Consider the following 19,084-nt stretch of genomic DNA (forward strand, 5'->3'; position numbering starts at 1 on the left):
GGACTCTCGCTTGAGGCATATCGGAGGAGAGAGGTTCTCCACAACGCTCTTGGGTGAGTGTCTTCGGGGAGTGGGCAGCACGGTTTGATCTCTTAGCATGCTTAGAATAGCAGCCGGTGTGCTGGCACCACTCTGTCATTGTAGCAAATGCCCTACACGATGAGATTGTAAGGGAGGTTTGTGTCCACGGCCGCAGGGGTTTCGGTCTGTAGACACTTGGCCCTGCTGCTTTAGGACCTGTGGTAAGGTGGGAAATCACAGCACAACAGCCAGGAGGCAAAGAGAAAAAGAGTGAATCCTCCAGTCCCCTTCCACCTCCAGCTAGACCTGACCTCTTAGGGTCACATCATCTTCCAGCAGCGCCAACCCAAGGACCAAACCCTTAATACCCGGGGGTTTGGGGGACAATTGAGCACAGACTCTAGACTACGTGTGTGCACAGAATCTACCCCAGCAGCATTTTCCTGCTTTTCAGCTGGGAGAGAAACAAGAAGGTTAAAGAGGAATGTGACTTCAAAGAACTAAATTCTCTCTTTTTTTTTTTTTTTTTTTTTTGGTTTTTCAAGACAGGGTTTCTCTGTGTAGCTTTGCGCCTTTCCTGGAACTCGCTTTGTAGACCTGGCTGGCCTCGAACTCACAGAGATCCGCCTGCCTCTGCCTCCCGAGTGCTGGGATTAAAGGTGTGTGCCACCACCGCCCGGCATACTAAATTCTTTTTTAAACATAATTCTTTACTGATCCTTTGGGAAGTTTATTTCACCCCAATCCCACTCACCTTTCAGCTCCTCACCCCTGCAGGATGCCTCCAAAAAAATTAATTAAAAACAAACAAAGAAACCCACCTCGCTCTGTCTTCCCCACACCTCTTCATTCATCCTAGTGGCATCGGGAGCTGCGGTGTGTCACACAGGACACCCTTTTGTCCAATGAGCCACGGCTGCAAAATGTTCATTGCAATGAGTCGCTGGTCTGTTTCAAGGCCTCTGGCACACCGTCATCACTGGACCCTCACCGAGACTCCTCTCGGATATTCTGCTGAGTCAAAGTCTGAAATGAAGGGAAAGTTTACAGCTATATAGTGGGGACAGCTATAGAACCATAGAAATGTAACTAATGCCACTGGACTGTGCACCCCCAAATGGTTCAAACGGTCAGTTTTGTGCTACCTCTGCTTGTGATGGCTTATTTCAGGGGTCAATTTGAATAGGCTAAAGGAAACCCAGATAACAAGTAAAACATCCCTGTATGTCTCTGTGAAGGTGTTTCCTGAACTGTAGACTGAATGAAGAAGATTCACCCTTGCAAAGGCAGGCCACCAGCCCACTGAAGGCCCCCACAGAAGCAAAGGGCAAAGGAAGAGTAAACCCTCCTTCTTCCGGAGCTATGACACCCATCCTCTCCTGCCCTTGAGTATGAGAACTCCAGCTTCTTGCACCTTCAACCTTGAACTGAAACCTAAACCATAAGCTTGCCTGATTCACAGGCCTTTATCCTTGAACTAAGAGTTACACCATTGACTCTTTTTGCTATTGGATCTTCTGCTTTCAATTGAATTGCTTTCCCAAGTTGCCAATCCACGGGTGGCACACCGTAGGAGGTCTTACCTGCCATAAGCACATGAGCCAATTCTCATAACAGAGAGAATTCTCTCTCCCCTTTTCTAGATCTCTCTACACATCCTATATATTCCTCTAAGTATACCACTGGTTGTCTCTCTCGAGAACCTTCTACTATTTTATCACTACTTTCTTTGGGAAGTGAAACCCTGAAAACCAGGGGGTCATGCTGGCTAAATTAACATCTAGATGCTATCCAATGAGAAGCTGTCCACACTGGGAAAATGATCTGTAGATTCAGAGAGAATGTGGACTCTCTAATTCCTTTACAATATATTGAACACAGGCTCCCTGACTAAGATGTCACATGACCATTAGAGACACTTAGTCCCTTCCTCGGGATGCAGCTGTGACAGTTTTTCGTTTGTTTGGCTGGTGGATTTGGTTTCTTGTGTCAACTTGACACAATCTGGAGCCATCTGGGAAAAAGTGCCTTAACTGAGGGATTGCCCCCATCAGATTGGCCTGTCGGCAAGTCTGGGGGGCATTTTCTTGATTAATTATTGATGTGTGAGGTCCAAGTCCACTATAGGATCACCACATCTGGGCAGGTGATCCTGTGTGTTATGAGCAAGCAAGCTGTGGAGAACAAGCCAGTGAGCAGCTATTCATCCATGGGCTCTGCTTCCATTCCTGTCTCCAGGTTCCTGCCTTGAGTTTCTGGCCTGACTTCCCTTAATAATCAGCAGTGATTGGGGTGTGTATGCTAAAAATCCCTTTCCTCTCCAAGTTACTTTTGATTGTGGTCTTTATCACAGTAATGGAAAGCAGATTGGACATGCTCAAAATTTTGTACTGGACCTCACCAAAAAAATATCAAGAGGGTCACGGAAAAAGAAGGAGAAGGAAATTGAGAACAGGGAAGCTGTGGGCCACTGGAACCCACAGAAGTGAACACATTCAGAAAGGCAATTGGCCGCCAAGTACATTATTTACAGAAGTTAAAATCCTCAGTCTGGGTGGAAGGGAAGCAGGAAGACTCAGAGTCTCCTTGTTGGTGTCTTCAAGTCTCTAAACTTCAGAGTCTAAAGTGTTATCAGAGTAAAAGGAACTTTGACTTGATGCACTGAGTAAAGGGACTGGATAAAGTTTCAGCCCTGACTCTGGCAAGGAAGTCAGGCAAACCCTCTCATAGATCTATCAAAAGGCACAAGAACCATGGCCTGCACATCCCCAACATTCACTAAGAAGGTGGTCGATCAAGGAAGCTGTGTTAGCATTAGCTGAGGGGCTCTTTGAACTGCTGGCCTGAGATTCTGAGAAGTCATGAAGCATCTCATTTCTTCCCACTTCCTCCCAGTCCAGCTGCTCCCTCTCCTGGTCTAAGGGCCTCAGCTCTTCAACCTTAGGGCACTGGCCCCTTTTGCAAGAAAGGGGTCCTGCAAAAAAACAAAAACAGTTTTGTTTTCCTACAATAGCACCTTTCTCAAGACTCCTCTGTTCAAGCACCCATTTGCAGCCTTATCAAAGGCTTCCCTCTGCCTCTCCAATCCTCAACAAGCACCCAGCACCCCACCCACACCGATAAGCTCACAAACTCTGCTTTGTGCAGATGTCTCCACCCACCAGGCCACCACTTGAGTCTTTACCATCACTATTTCTTTTTTTTTTTTTTTTTAAATCAACACATTTCCTGGGCAGAGAGGGACAGTTTCAGGGAAAGGCACTGGATGCATTTAAGAAATCAGAAGCACGTCCTCTGTGACTTCCATCTAACTCTAAAATTCCTGATGGCCCATGTCATCACCATGTCAGGTGTCCTCAATGCTGTTTCCCAAACCAGCAAGGTTCTGAAGGACCAGATTTCTCTGTCCAAGAGTTTTCCTGTGCTACCTCACAATGCTAACTCTGTGAGGTCACTAAAGTTCAAAATGGACCGGAAAGCAATTTCACAGTTGAAACCAATGCGTTTCAAGGTACTGTAGTGAATAATCTTGTCAATTTGATTGGAGGGAGATGTACCTAGGAGATCAGTGAAGCACCCCTCTGGGAGTATCTATGATGGTGTTTCCAGAAATAGTGAGCGTGATAGCTCCAGCCTAATTGTTGTATTTGTCCTTTGATAGATGCTTATAAAACAGTGGCATTATTGGAAGGCAAATGGTATGGGGCCTGCTTGGGGGAAGTAAGTGACTGGAGCCTGTAATTGTATTTGTCTTTAATATTTTTTAAAGAATTCTGGGGTTGGAGAGATGGCTCAGTGGTTAAGAGCAGTAGCTCTTTTAGAGGACCCAGGTTCAGTTCCCAGCATCCACATAGCATCTCAGCAGTTCAAGGGGATATATCGCCCTCTTTTGGTCTTCATGGGCATTACATGTACTTGGTACACAGATATACACACAGGCAAAACACACACACACACACACACACACACACACACACACACACACACACACACACACTGAAAACAGGGGCTGGAGAGATGGCTCAGCAGTTAAGAACACTGGCTGCTCTTCCAGAGGACTTGAGTTCAATTCCCAGCACCCACATGGCAGCTTGCAATTGTAACTGCAGTTCCAAGGGATCCAACACCCTCACACAGATATACATGTGGACAAAACACCCGTGTACATAAAAATAAAAACAAGTAAAAAAAAAAAAAACCCATGTTTTTCCTTTGGTTTTACTTCATAAATGTGAGTATTTTGCCTGTATGTATGTTTGTGTACCATGTGTGTTCAATGCCCTGTAGAGGCCAGAAGCGGGTGTCAGAGCCCTAGGACAGGAGTTAACAAATGATCACACACCTCCATGCTGGTGCTGGGAACAGGATCCAGGTTCTCTGGAAGAGCACTGAGTTGATTCTCCCAGCCCCTTGGCTTCTTTTTGTATGCCCTTTCTCTATGCTTCTGGCCATCGTGATATGAGCGGCACTGCTCTGTCAGGTCCTCCCTGCCGCAGTAGACTGCTCTCTCTCTAGAACCGTGAACAGATGGCTACTGCCCTCCCTAAGGTGTTTATGTCGGGGACTTTGGTCACAGTCATGAAAAGCTGGCACGCATCCTTGCGTTCCCTCCATATACAATTTTAACACAAACATAGCACAGGATACACACCACAGTGAGCTTTGTTTTTCCTCCAAATAGTAGATATACATTATTCAATATCTATGTAAGTTTCTATCAGTGTAAATTAAGCTGCTTCATTCTTCTTTATGTGTATGGGTGTTTTACCTACATGTATGTCTGTGCACCACACACATGACTGGTCCTGAGGCAGACAAAAGAGGGCATGAGATAGTTTGGAACTGTGGTTACAAGACCGTGGTGAGCTGCCACGTGGATGCTGGGAATCAAACCCAGGACCTCTGAGAGAGCACCCAGTGCTCTTAACTGCTGAGCCATCTCTCCAGCCCTGCTTCATTTGTTTTAACAGCAGCCTGAAGAGCCGGAAATGGTATCTTTAATCAACCCCAGCTGCCATGGAGCTTTTTTTTTCAATTGCAGATTTCCAGGCCTCATTGTTAGAAATCACTCAATGAGAATTTCAAGGGGGGAGGGGAGGATGGTAGACCCAGGAACATATTCTTCCATTTTCTCTGGGTTACCTGTCATGGACTCCTTTACAAAGCAATAAAACAGTCCATCCTTTTAATTTTCCTGCTGAAAAATCTGGGGCTGAAATCTACAATTTTTTCCAAAGTCTCACAGCAAAGAACTCAGGAGCCAGAGCGAAGAGGGCAATAGGGGGTCCCTAAGCGGGAGTTATGCTTGAATTTACTTCGCTATGGTATGTGCCATCAAAGACGCAACTGTGATAAGTAGCCCCAAAGATCATAATTCAATTTACCCGGAGATTTCAAGCGAGCATTTTCTTTTCAGCACTGTCTGTGGTGCTGGCCCGGAGGAACTCAAGTGCCTTCTGAGTCATCCGAGGGACAAAAGGGGACACCAGCATGTTTTAATGAGCAGTGTGTTTTACTAGGCTCTAAATCCATGGGTGGTAAGTTTGGATGTTTTCAGAAAGCAGCGTATCAAAATATTCTCGGAACTCAGCGGAGTCACTTCTCGCTGTTTTGAAGAGCCTGGAGTGTTCTTGTGTGCACAGGGCACGGTCTAGAGAGGTCTGGCTCCAGATACCTTTAAGGGTGACTCTGTGCGGGATACGACATGAAAGCGGGGTGTCGTGGCATCCAGTTGAGGAAAAGGACTCTATGGGGCTCGCCGTCTTCCAGGATTTGTGTGTGATTGTTTATATAAAGGCATCCTAGAAAGTATAATGGATCCTATTCAAAATCAAATGGTACTGCTTTGTCACTTCTGGAGTCTTGTTGCCTCGAGGCATGGACCTCTCGAGTTTCATTTTAAGCACACGTACAAAACACATGTTGCCCATCAAAACGCTTTGATGTTGAAGATTTGGCTCAGGTCAGATTGGCCAATGCTGTTCATACATCTTCCTTTTCAAATTCCAAAATTCTTCTTGACCTATAATCACACCATAAAAAAAAGCCCAAGAGGTCTTAGAGACATAAAGTGGTAAAATCATAGATTTATAGAGATACATAACATTTACCATATGCCTTGAATAATTCTAAATGTTCTTCGGAACCACCCTTTAAAGGGAACCTCACCAGTGCCCTTCCATTTCATAGCAGAGAAAACCGAAGCATCAGCTTAAGCCTTACTAACTCTCGCGGTACATACTTACTAAATGATAGCTCCAGTATTCTAGGATTGTCCCCAAATGTTAGTATGATTAGAGTATCCAAAGATGACTTCGCTTGGCAGTTAATTGCACATGTGCATGAATTTTCTATTTCTGCATTTAAAAATTGCCCAAAATTTAGAGGCTTGAACAATAAGCTTGTGTTAGCTCTCAGAATCAGAGTGTAGCTAAACTTCAAGTCTCTGACTGAAGGACTGTTAGTAGGGTGCAGCCAAGATGATGATCCGGAGTGCAGCTGTATCTGGAGGTGCACCATGGGATGGTCTGCTACAAGGTCACCAGCAGAGTTGTTGGTTAGTTTCAACTCTTCCTAGACTACTGGGCTGAGAACCTCAAATCCTGATGGCCTGAGGTAAAGGCACCTCCACTCTCACTACATGGACTTCTTCAAGGTTGCCTTATTGAAAGCGCGAGAAAGAGGGAAAAGAAGAAGAGAGAGGAGAGGAGTGGAGGAGAGAGGAGGGGAAGGGAGAGGAGGGGAGGGAAGAGGAGAGAGGAGAGAAGGAGAGGGCAGGGGAGGAGAGGAGGGGAGAAAAGATGGGGGAAGAGGGGAGAGGAGGGGAGAGAGGAGAGGGGAGAGAGGAGAGGGGAGGAGGGGAGGGGAAAGGAGGAGAGGGGAGAAGAGAGGAGAGGAGGGGAGAGGAGAGGAGGGGAGAGGAGAGAAGAGGAGAGGAGAGGAGGGGAGGAGAGGAGAGGAGAGGAGAGGGGAGAGGAGGGGAGAGGAGAGGAGGGGAGGAGAGGAGAGGAGAGGAGAGGAGAGGAGAGGAGAGGAGAGGAGAGGAGAGGAGAGGAGAGGAGAGGAGAGGAGAGGAGAGGAGAGAGATATCAAACCCAAAAGTCACAATGCTTTTATAACTTCATTTCAAAAGTGGCATCTAATCACTGAGGGCATATTCTGCTCATTAAAATCAAGTCACTAAGTGCTACCTACTTTCAAGGGGAGTGGCTTCCCAGAGGGGATGAGATCACTGAGGCCATCATAAAGACTACTGTCACCACCTTCTAGAATTTTTCTATGCATATATCAAAGGGTTTTTAAACAACAACAAACGTGACTTCCTTTGGTTTTGCCTTCAGTGACACTGGAGTGGCACCTCATTTACTGTACTAGCTGAGAAAGTTGTATTGTGCAGAAATTACACAGCTTCACGAGTCTGTCCCCTGTTGATGGGCATGGAGGCTTACATGCTTTTCACTAAACGCCAAGCATCACTGTAGCCAGGCCGTCTGGAGTGCTGTGGGTGGAGATGGAAGAGTAGGACCTCTGCTCTCAAAGCCTTCTCAGCCTGGTGGGGAGAAAAGGCCAGTAAATTTGCATCTGTAACAGGCCTTGGCAACGGGACGGGGCACCAGGTACCCAGTAAACCCCAAAGAGGGCCTGGGCAAATGTGCTACATCCAGAACTCAGGGTACTGTGGGGGCTTGAATACGAAATGTCCCCAAAGTTTCCAGTGTTTGAAACCTTGGTCTCAGCTGGTAGCCCTGTTTGAGGAGGTAGCTGAACCTTTTGGAGGTGGGGCCTAGCCGGAGGAAGTGGGTCATGGTGGGGGATGGGCCTTAAGCTCCTCAGTCTCCAGTCCTTTCTCTGCTTCCTGACATCCCGGGCCTGAGCGCCTGCCTCCAGGCCATCCAGGCCGGGATGGGTAGTGCCAACCTGTCTCAACCATGAGACAGACAAGCAGTTCCTTAGCTCTCTTCTCGTCACAGCCTCATCACTCGGTCACAGTGAGGAGAAAAAGGAACTCGCAGAGACCCCACCTCTGTTTCCACAGATGAACACACTGAGCCGCAGCTTGCCATTTTTAGAACAGGCCTACATCCTACAATTCTATAAATGCACAAGACAATGGACTCCATGGGAGAGGGGAACAACCCAGCCAAGAGTTCGCTCTTCTACAGTCTGAACAACTAACCACGTTTCTCTTTTCAGTCACCAGCTTGGCGTCTTTTATTTTCTATCTAAATTAGTCCGTGGCTTTTTTTTTTTAAAGTGAATTCTCTATTCATTTTATTTTTTTTCCAGTGACTTTTTTTTTTAACCCTTAAAGAATATATCACAGAACGAGCTTAACACTCATTTTTCAAATGATCACCAAAAGGTGGATAGAAATGTGGGGGCTCAGAAAGCCCCCTGGAAGCAAGATGCTCTTAGAGTTCTTGTGACCTGGAGGCATTATAGCAGCTGGGTTCCTGCTGCTTCAGTTGGCATTATCAGTTAGATGGGAGCACCACTTGACTGTTCTGTTACAAACGAGCACTCACTTCTTCTGAGAACGCCACGTACTAAAGCTAGTTTTTTAAGCTGCTAAAGATGGGAGCTTTGGATTTAGAGGGACCCATGGTTGAGCGTCCCAGTTCTGATGTTGTCTGTGTAGATAAAGCCAAACAGCTGACTTCTCTACATCAGCCTCCTTACCCAAACCGAGGAGGCTCATCCCACCTACAAAGCGTGCATCAGAAGGAGGAGCTTAATAAATGGCAGGAGCCATCAACATCCACTGGGCCAATGAAGGGATGCTTAACCTTCCTAGAGTATCTAATTTTTTTTTTTTTTTTTTTGGTTTTGGTTTTTTCGAGACAGGGTTTCTCTGTGTAGCTTTGCGCCTTTTCCTGGAACTCACTTGGTAGCCCAGGCTGGCCTCGAACTCACAGAGATCCACCTGGCTCTGCCTCCCGAGTGCTGGGATTAAAGGCGTGCGCCACCAACGCCCGGCGAGTATCTAATTTTTAAAAAGCAAGTTTGGCCTTCCCAAGGGAGTACAAGTATCCAACATTTTAAAAACTAGTAGGCAAGGTTTTTTTTTAAAAAAAAGGAGGCTAAAACAGGGACAGAATTAATGTTAGAGGGGCCTGTATTCCCTGACACAAGGACCCTCTTTTGTTTAATGTGTATGTGCATATACATGTCCACACAAACTCATGTATGCCCATATATGTAAGGCCAGATGACAATCTCAAGTGTCATCCTTAGGAATACTATTACATCCTCTGAGACAAGTCTCTCACGGGCCTGGAACTTATAGTGTAGGCCAGTGAACCCCAAGGATCTATCTGTCTCCAGGTCTCCAGTCATGGAATTCCAAGTGTCCCACCATGTCTACTCATCACTTTGAAGTGAGTTCTGGAGAATGAATTGAAGTCCTCATGCCTGCCATCACCTCACCTCTTAAGGAGAAGGAGTGTATACCAGCCAACCTAGGCTTGTATTCCCAGAACTTAGTCTTGGGAGACTAAGACAGTACAGTGAGTTGGAGGCTAGCCTGAGCTATGCAGTGAGACTCTGTCTCTCTCTGGGTGGGGGCGGGATGGGTATGCCGCCTGGCTAGCAGACTTGAAACACCTTAGGAAGGGTAAATTTGTCTCTATTTCTTGAAAAGATGAGACTTCGTGATAAAATTTCTACATCAATTGATGACTAAAGTTCACTACAGATATTGGCAGTTTCCCCAAGAACAAATATTGGTGAAATAAGGGGAACTCACGAAATACAGAAAAGGAAAAGTTTTCAGCGTACACCAGGAGAAGTTTGACATTTTTCTCTGTATTTTGTCACTGGACACAGGGAAGGTGACAACAAGGAGCTGAAAACTCAGACTGAGTCTGCTTGGGACACTGTGAGTGGACTACTTGTATCTCACTGAGAGAGAGCACACTGAAGTCCCAAGGCCACCCGCCCTGGGTGGTCACAGGAGAGAGGTGAGTCAAAGTGTGTTGGGGGCCAGGGACATGGCTCAGTGGGAAAGGTACTTGCCACAACAGCTTAGTGACCTGAGTCTGGTCCTTAGAACCTCACAAAGCTGCCATTTAACCACCACACAGACCATGGCCAGTGAGCCCACACATACACAACACACACACAGACACACACACAGACACACACACACACACACACACACACACACATTTTTGTTGTTGTTGTTTTGAGACTGCTATGTTACTCTAGCTGTCCTGGAACTTCCTGTAGACCAGGCTGGCCTCAAACTCACAGAGATCCACCAATCTCTACCTCCCAAGGTCTAGGATTAAAGGCATGTGCCACCACACCCAGATCAAGAATAAATTTAATCAAAAACCTAAGGAATTTATAGGCTGGAAAGATGCCACAGTGATTTAGAGAGCTTGATGCGCTTCCAGAAAATCCAAGTTCAATTCCCAGCACCCCCACACTGGGCAGCTCACAGCTGCCTGTAACTCCAGCTCCAGGGGATCTGATGCCCTCTTCTGGCCTCCTCGGGCACTCATAAATGGTACACACACACACACACACACACACACACACACACACACACACATCAACCCTGATAGACTATCTAATCCCAAGTGGTCATCCCTAAACACATGTGCATACGAGCAAAGGGACCCAGTAGGGTGTGTGTGTGTGTATGTTGTGTATATTTGTGTGTATGTTCATATGTACAATAATAACAATAATAAGAGGTTATGAATTTGAGTAGAGGTACAGAAGAGTTTGAGGAGGAGAGGGAGGGAAGGGTGGAAATGTTGTAAATATAGTACTCATATATGAAATTCTCAAAAACACAAAATATTTAAATGAAACAGAAATGCTATTTTTTTAAGAGCTTTGAGCCACCAATTTGAAACATTGCTACTAACTGGGTTCCATCGACAGCTCTTCCTTTGATGAGTAAAAAGAAGCCCTTGACTGTGACCTGTGATAGGCTATCTGCTTTGATCTGCTCCACCAGGGGATCCAGTTATAACTCCAGCTGCATGGGGTAGTAGGTGATTCCAAAATACCCACAATTCAGCCTGGAGGCCCCTATGTCTTGGGGCCAAGCCACAGAGCAGGGAAGGGGATTAGGGAAGACGGCACTGCTGAGGCCTTCTTTGTTACGGGGCTATCCTGAACACGGTGGGTGTTAGCAGTATTTCTAGCTTCTACTTACTGAGACACAATTGCAACTTTATATCATAACCAAAAATGTACTGAGTGAATGCCAAACTGGGGTGTGTGTGTGTGTGTGTGTGTGTGTGTGTGTGTGTATGAAAAGCCACACAAAACCAGGCCTGCTGAGAGCCAGTATTCTCCACAGATAAAGCAAGGGCTAGTCATTAGAGCGAGAGGTGTTTGCGACGGGGTGTCTTGTTGCTGTGGAGTTATAGATTTCAGAGTGTGGAAGTAGAAAGGGAAGCTGGTGAGGCTTGGAGAATATAAATGTGGCACCCTGTCTCCAGGTGGAAGACAGTCACCCCTGTAGTTAGTGGTCCACAACAGTCACCTGGAGGATGGAGTAAAAGGTTTAATGTGTACCACAAGCCAGTGTCCTGCAAGATCACTAGAATGTGTCTGTTCCCTGCTGGGGACAGGAAAAGCCCATGTTAGAGAGCCATGAGAAGCCACGCTGTACTAAAATATATCTCCCCAATTCCCGTCAACCAAGTGGTCCTCCTCTCACTGAAGAGAAGTGCAGGCCGGGCCAGGAAGAGGGCTCAGTCAGCAAAGTGCTTGCTGTACAAGAGGGGACCTGAGTTTGGATCTCGGCATCCACATAAAATGCCAGGCATGGCATTAACATAATCCCAGTCCTGGGGAGGCAGAGACCTTGAAACCTCTGGGGCTTGAGGGGCACCCCACATAGTGGGATCTTTCCCTGGCCCCCAGATTCAGTGAGACCTTGAATCAGAAAAAAAAATAATAATAAAAAAATAAGGTAGAGAGGGTTGGAGAAAGACACCTAGGCTCCGCTTGTATATATATACACATGTACCCATGCACACACATGTACGCACACATACGCACATGCGTGCACACATACACACACACACACACACACACACACACCAGAAACACAAAGAAAGAAGACCCGCATGCCACCCAAGTAGATAGCCTCAGATTTAGCTTGTTGTTTTATTTCTGCCCCTAATGCCTATTCCAACTATACAGAAGTCCTTTGACATATATAGATGTAAGGTCCAGTTAATTTGGGCGCATGATATTTTTGTTTATTTCTAAGTCTTTTACAATAAAGTTTATAACGTCAGTAAAAGAGGCCTAAGTAAATAAACAGTCCATCGGCTGGGGGTGGGTGGCACTCAAGACTTCTGCTGCTGCTTTTTCTCCCTTGTATCATCTGAACTCATTGTGCTAAACCAGAAACCCAAAGTTACAATACTAAAGAATACAAATGCACAAAGAATTTCGGTTCTGTTCTAGGCATTTCCAGAAAGCTAAATGAAGGGAGACTTAGACCTGACAATATCTCTCCCTGCCGGGTCTAGGTTAAATCCTGTCCTGAGGGAGAAGCAAAGGAGGTAAACAGGGCCTGGAACTTTCCCAGAGCTGAAGATAATGCCAGCAATTCTCTAAGCAGGGCCACTCCTTACTCTCCTTTCCCCGGAAGGCATGTCCATCTCATCCTTTGGAACTAATAGACCAGGAACTGTAGAAGCAGGGGCTCCGTTTCCTAACAACAAAATGTGAACGCCGAGGGGCCAAGAGGAACAATCTATATGTCACAGCTTTCTCTTCAGAGCCACTGGCTAAGATTAGCGCCCACCACACACTCCTGCCCCAGACTGTTTTCCAGAGGTCGGCCGCCCAGTCAGGAAGTTGGCTGGAAATTCCATGGCAAGGTCCGGTCATTCCTCAGTATTCTTTACTAAAGAAAGTTCAGGTCAAGTAAAAGTAGCTGCCCCTCCCCTGACAGAGCCCTGTGGCTAGGGGTGAGGCAGAGCTGCTGCCAGAAGCACACAGGAACTTCCTTCAGGCAACAACAAATAGTTAACACTTGCTGCTTGTCAACACCAATTAGCCTGACCCCAAGGATGCCTGATAAGACCCAAGCTCAAATCCAGCCAGGCCCTTAGCAAGCAGAGCTTCTATCCCTTCTTTCTCAAAGAGAAGGCCCTCAGTGGGACTTTCTACTTCTTCAGGCAAGCCAGCAGGTAAGGGTCCCTGAGCCACCAACCACTACCACCGCCACCACCCCCACCCCCACCACCGCCAGCCAGCCAGCCCCACCCCCACCCCCAGCCAGCCAGCCCCTAACCTCCCGTGCTTGGAGGTCCTCAAGTTGAGCTATTACTTCCCTAAGCCCCGGGGCCCTTTATCTGTAATATATCAACATTCAAATTGATTGCCAGTTTCAAGGTTTAAGTTTTTTCTTAATACTCTTGGGTAAATGTAACAGGTTTGTGTGGGCTGAAAGTACAAATGTTTCTTTTGAATACTTTTTTTTCTTTTTGTCTCCTGATTAAAAAAAAACAAAACAAAACAAACAAACAAACAAAAAACTAACCATGTTCTGGGGATTCCCAAAATACCATAGTTCCTAAGCAATGTCAGCTATGTCTAATGGAGAAATTGGTCTTGGTTTAGTAAATTGTTTGCAATTAAAAAACAAAACAACAAAAAAAACCTTGTTACCTGTGACCATCCATCCAACCAAATCCTCCCCATCTCCGGAGTCTGCTCTATAGACAAACTACATGATATATTTGGAAGCTCTGCATTTCAACCTATCACTTAAAAACGCTTCTTTCCAACGTTACACCCCAAGAGGCTTAAAAAAAAAAAATCAAGTCACCACACAACACTGATCTTTCTTCAATGTTTTATTTATATAGAAATACTTAAAAAATGAAGTAGCACCATTACTTAAGTTTACCTTTATTATGTAGAACTTTAAATGTCAGAAAAATAAAACTCTTGATACAATTTCAAATCTTGTCTCAGCAAATATAATATTAGTATTTGACCATGAGGTTAAAGGCCCTTTATCATAAAATAAAATATACTTTGTTTTTTAAACTTTGCTCAGTAAAGTACATTTAAGCTCAAGTAACGTCACCTACATATACATAAACAAGTGGTAAACAAATGTATTAAAATAGAAACACTAAAACTATAGCGGTGCAACAGAATTTCTGTAATTTGCACTGAATTCTATTTATACAAATGTTAGAAAGCGTCAACGGTTCCTTTTGACATGTTTATACATTTCCGTTTTTGTAATAATATAGAATAAAATATGCTTTATATCACTGAATAGAAAATATGCTGGGTGAAGAAGATCTAGAAGATTTTGTCTGAACCTATAAAATCTCCATCCCAACAGAATACTGCTCAAAACGTTATACATTTTATGGTTTGTAATCCGTCACAATTGTGTGATTATTAAAATAATACAGTGTTCTTTGCCATAAGGCCATACTAAAAATAAAAAGATTTAACCCAGCTACAAAAAAGTTCACTGAACTTAAATTAAAATACTTGTAAACATCTTTGCAATATGAAATATAATTTTTCAAGTCAAAAAAAGAATAAAATACTTCAATCTGTATTAATGCAATTTCTCTTTAAAACTTTTAAAGGTTTTTTTTTTTAATATATAAGAGATATGTTACAGTTTTAACTTTAATAAAGCTGCAGGGTCCTGGTTGTACAGAACTCCTGGCCCTTCCATGAACATTCAAAAAGGATCCACTTGTGTCTAGAACGAGCGCTGTAGGAACCCACCCACAAAGGGAAACACACGAAACAGTCCACACATCCCATAGCACAATTATTAATCATCTTCATAATTACTGTTCATTTTTCTCCTACTTCAAGAAAATGGAAAACTTGTGGGGTTTTCTTCTTTTGGAAGCTTCCTATTAAGTACAGTGTAAAAACTATCGTTACTAGAATGTCGCCGTTCCTATTATTTATAGAGCATGCAATTCAGGTGGTCAGAGGCTTCCCAGGCTACAGTACTCCTGATGCAGAGATCCTGGCAAGTTCCTTTGTTTAAAAATGACATTTTAAAAATGAGCGGATACTACAGCTTTCCAAGCTCCTCTGGGATCTCTGAGAGTGAGGAGGGAGAGGTGGAAAGAGGAGGGCACCAGAGGCGTCTGGGCAGGTAGGCCCTAGGGAAATGAGGGTCTTAGGGAGGGGACCCTCCTTCCCTGCACAGTGCACGCACGCGCGCACTGCCTTCAGGAAAAGATGCGGATGGCCTGAGTGACCGCGGTGTGGCAGACGGGACACTCGGGCTCACTCTTCTCACAGATGCGGTTGGCACACTCCATGCAGAAGAGGTTGTGGCCACAGGGCACCAGCGCGGCGATCACTTCGCTCTCGAAGCACACAGAGCAGTCACGGCTGCCCTTGCGCCGCAGCCCAGAGGAAGAGGAGGAAGAGCTGGAGGAGGAGCTGGAGGACGAGGAGGAGCCCGAAGTGTCCGACGAAGGCAGACCCGGGAGCTGCGCCCCTAGCCCATTAGCATAGGCGGCATAGGCCAGACCTCCACCGCCCGGGTCGCTGCGAACACGCCTAGCCAGGTGGTGCTCTCCCGCCCCTGGGGCCATGTGTAAGGGCGGAGACAGGCGCGGGCAGCTGGTGCCCGGGTGCAGCCGGCGGTGCACTAGCAGCCCCAGGTTGGCATTGGAGGGTGTGCTGTTGGCGCCACCGCCGGGAAAGACCACCGAGGACGACGAGGCAGATGAGGATGCCGAGGAAGAGCAGGAAGAGGATACTGGGGCTGCAGATCCACCTCCGGGCGATCGCTCGAATTGGGCCCAGAGAAGGGGTGTCCCAGGTGGTGGGGCGGGAGCTGGGTCGAAAGTAGGCTGCAGCTCAGGACCACCATCCGGGGAAGGCACTGAGGCTTCCCCCGCTGTGTAGGTGTAGCCATTGCCGTTATTGTTGTTGTTTCCATTGTGGGCAAAGCTGAGCGCAGGGCTGGGAGGGCTGTAGTCCGCCAGGCGTGAAGTGGCAGCTGTGCTGCCGCTGGTCCCACCACCGAAGTAAGAGTCTGTCGATGCGCTGCCAAGCGAGCTGGAGCTGTCATTGCGATAGCTGGAGAAGGGCTTGCGGCCAGGGGTAGGAGTGATGCTTGGGGTGGGTTTGCTCCAGAGGCTGCCGGGCCCGGACCCGCCGGACCCGTGATGCAGATCAAAGCCCACGTCGGTGCCATTGGCATGGAAGTCGTTCTCGTCTGTCAGCTCGATGATGCCACCGGTGCGCAGCGCAATGTGAGCCTCGATCTCCTCTCGAGCGCGATCCACGTTTTCTGGCATCCCGGTCACCTCGAACACTGGCTCCTTGTCCCGGCTGGGTGTCACAATATATGTGTGTGTCTGCTGTTGAATGCGCTTGATCGTGGCGCCCTTCGGTCCCACCACGAGCCCCACCACGCGATATGGCACCCTCACTTGGATAGTGGTCTGTCCCGGCAGGTTGGGCGGCCCAGGAACAGCGCCGTTGAGGGCTGTGTTCTTGTTACGAGAGGCTCGGATCATGGAGAAGTGCTCCGCGGCGGAGATGATCTCCCTCCGAGCCATGGCCACATCCTCCTTCCTGCCCGTCACAACAAAGACAGGCTCCTCCCCACGAACTGGGGTCTTGATGTAAGTGTTGGTCTTCGCCCTCAAAGCTTTGATTTTACAACCTGGGAGCAAGGGTGCAAAAAGGGGGGGGAGGGGGGGAAGAGAGAGAGAGAGAGAGAGAGAGAGAGAGAGAGAGAGAGAGAGAGAGAGAGACACGCCCATTATCCCGGGGTAACCGCGGAGACCCGGGACAGCCCGCGCCCAAGGCAGCTGGACAGCAGAACATGCGACAGGAGAAAGGGGGCGTCTCCCTCACTGACCCCGAACCGCGCCAGGAGCTGGACCGCGGGTTCTACCCGCGCAACGCTCCAGGAACAGCCCATTGGATGCCTGGCCCTCCCCATGCGACTGCAGTCGTCCCAAGCTAAGCCCCAGAGCCCCAGAAAAGTCATCTGGGGAGATGCCTCTGGGATCCAAATGGGCGCGCTGACTGCCTTGAAGACACCAAGGGGTTCCTGGAAGCCGCAATTCCTAGGCGCTGGAGCGCTTGGGGTGGGGTTGAGGGGATGGTAGTCCTGGGACCCATTGTTCCTTCCCTGGACTCCATTCCATTCCCCTTTGCAGAAATCCTGAATCCTCCTCCCATCGGACGCTCCCCCCTCCTCCCCCTTCCCAAAGGACCACCAGAGAGCCCCCCTCCCCCAGTATCTTATATTTAAATTATCTTTCCTAGGGTGGACTAAGTCTGGAGCGTTAGAGGAGAAGGCAGTGATTTTAGCAGGAGAAAGTGCATCCCGCCGCGGCACTGGCGCCGCTGTGGAGGACAGCCTGCCTGCACTTTCTTTGTCTGGTGCGCTGGCCCCATCGCGCGGCTCTTCCTCCCTCCTCAAGGCTCCCCCGCGCCACAGCTCGCGATCCTGCACCCGCCCTCACAGTGAGGCGGCGGCCCGAGATCCTACACACCCCTCGGGTTCCCATCCCTGCCGGACCCACCTTGCCGCCCTACGATCTCCGCGACGTGTTCGGAACTGGGTACCGGCACGCACTCGGTCATGTTCACGCTCTTCTTGCGCGGCTCGCTGTCGTACAGAGAGGCACCCTCGTCACTGTCCAGCCCCAACAGAGAGAGCTGATCGAGCGCAAGCTGCAGGGCTCTTTGGTCATCCAGAGTCTCTCCCCCGCCGCTGCCACCGCTGCCTCCCCCGCCGCCGCCTCCCCCGCCGCCGCCGCTGCCGTTGCGCTCCAGGTCTGCAAACAGCGAGCTGGGCATTGCTCCGCCGTGCACGCCGCGCCCCAGCCGGCTCTCCGCTCGGCAGCCAGAAGCTGCAGCCACAAAGGCAGCCGGGAAGACGGTGGTCAGGGGCGGGGAGGCCGGTCGGCTGCGGAGGGCTCCGTGGCTCCTTTCTCGGCTCCGGGAGGAGTGGGTCTCTGCGTGCAGTCCGCACCGGGCAGTGGCTGCAAGAGCCCCCGCCTGGGTCCCCACCCCAGATCTGCTGGCGGTTGGGGTGGGGGCAGAGCTCGAGCGGCGGCCGCGCGTGCCCCCCGAGTGCCCGGCTGGCTGGCCACAATGCCGAGCGCAAAGCGAGCAGGCGAGCGACAGCAGCGTTTCTTTAAGGAGCCCCTCCCCGGCTCCTCCACTCCCTCCCTCCCTCCCGCCCGCCCGCCCTCACTCAGCGCTTTTTCCTCCTCTCCTACCCGCCTCTTGACTGAGCCTCTGCAGCCAGACGGCTCCGGAGGGGGACGAGGGAGGCGCAACGTCACCGGCGGGAGCTGACACTACAATGCTACTGACACTATCGCTGGGGGAGGCGATTGGCGCGCGCCAGGCCGGGGGCGGGCGGAGGCCGGGGCTGAGCGAGCGAAGAGCCAGCGCCACCCCCACCGAGCTCGCCGCAGCCCGCCCCGGCCTCCTCCCGGCCGCGCCCCTCCCCCGCCGCCGCCGCGAACGCCTCTCTTTGTTGTCTAATGCGGGACTGGCTGGCTTGGGACATTTCTAGGTACCTATCAGACGAGGACAGCCACTGTCCCTAAGTCTTTTCCTCTCCCCTGGTTGAGAGGCAAAGGCGCCTAACTGTGATGCCAGCGGCCAGGCTCCAAAGAGCGGTCCTTCGAAAGTCCCGTTACTGCCCCCCAAATAAAGCATCCCTGGAGCCGATGCTACCACTAGGTGGACGGTCTGCTATCTGTACAAGAGGGCGGCCCAACACTGGGACGCGGAAACCAGAGCTCGAGGTCCAGGGCCCCATGGTATAGTGACTGCTGGGCGCGAGCTGCCCACCTGCGCGGGAACGCACGCGACACAAAAGACACGCCCGCCCACACTGCCACTCGCGTGCGCGCGCGCCCGCATTTTCTGTCCCCCTTGGATAGCACTTTTCCCCCAAGTGGCCCTGAAGGAGTGGATGCCCAAACCAGAAGCCGGCTGCGGCACGGGCCTGACCCGCACCGCCACCGATGACCTCGAGAAGACTCTGCCCCCACCCCGGGTTCCGCACACGCCTGGCGCGCGAACTGAGACCCCCGCGGGC

At 49.1% G+C, this 19,084-nt stretch overlaps 1 protein-coding gene and 1 long non-coding RNA gene across 5 annotated transcripts in view; both read right to left on the minus strand.

Annotated features, from left to right (window-relative positions):
- Positions 1–852: 852 nt before the first annotated feature.
- The window catches only part of LOC131917908 (uncharacterized), a 32,562-nt gene continuing 14,330 nt past the window's right edge, over positions 853–19,084 (minus strand). The window contains exons 1-3 of one of the 3 annotated variants that reach the window (XR_009380779.1): positions 6,267–6,741; positions 5,406–6,043; positions 853–1,047 (exon numbers count right to left, since the gene is read on the minus strand). This is a non-coding gene — a long non-coding RNA (uncharacterized LOC131917908). Of the gene's footprint in view, positions 1,048–5,373; positions 6,044–6,266; positions 6,742–19,084 lie in introns of those variants that run through there. The other 2 variants (XR_009380777.1, XR_009380778.1) reach the window with 2 other exon arrangements.
- Positions 14,597–18,412, minus strand: Mex3b (mex-3 RNA binding family member B). Of its 2 annotated transcripts, XM_059272043.1 has the most exons (3): positions 18,252–18,412; positions 17,550–17,635; positions 14,597–16,678 (listed from the first exon to the last, which is right to left on the minus strand). In XM_059272043.1, exons 2-3 carry the CDS (start codon positions 17,608–17,610, stop codon positions 15,225–15,227), a joined length of 1,515 nt encoding a protein of 504 aa, XP_059128026.1. In that variant the 5' UTR covers positions 17,611–17,635; positions 18,252–18,412; the 3' UTR covers positions 14,597–15,224. The 2 variants fall into 2 exon arrangements, with proteins under 2 accessions (XP_059128026.1, XP_059128021.1); XM_059272038.1 differs by lacking the exon at positions 18,252–18,412 and having other exon boundaries at positions 17,550–18,188.

The sequence above is a fragment of the Peromyscus eremicus genome, chromosome 1 (genome assembly GCF_949786415.1).
Source record: "Peromyscus eremicus chromosome 1, PerEre_H2_v1, whole genome shotgun sequence".
NCBI lineage: Eukaryota > Metazoa > Chordata > Mammalia > Rodentia > Cricetidae > Peromyscus > Peromyscus eremicus.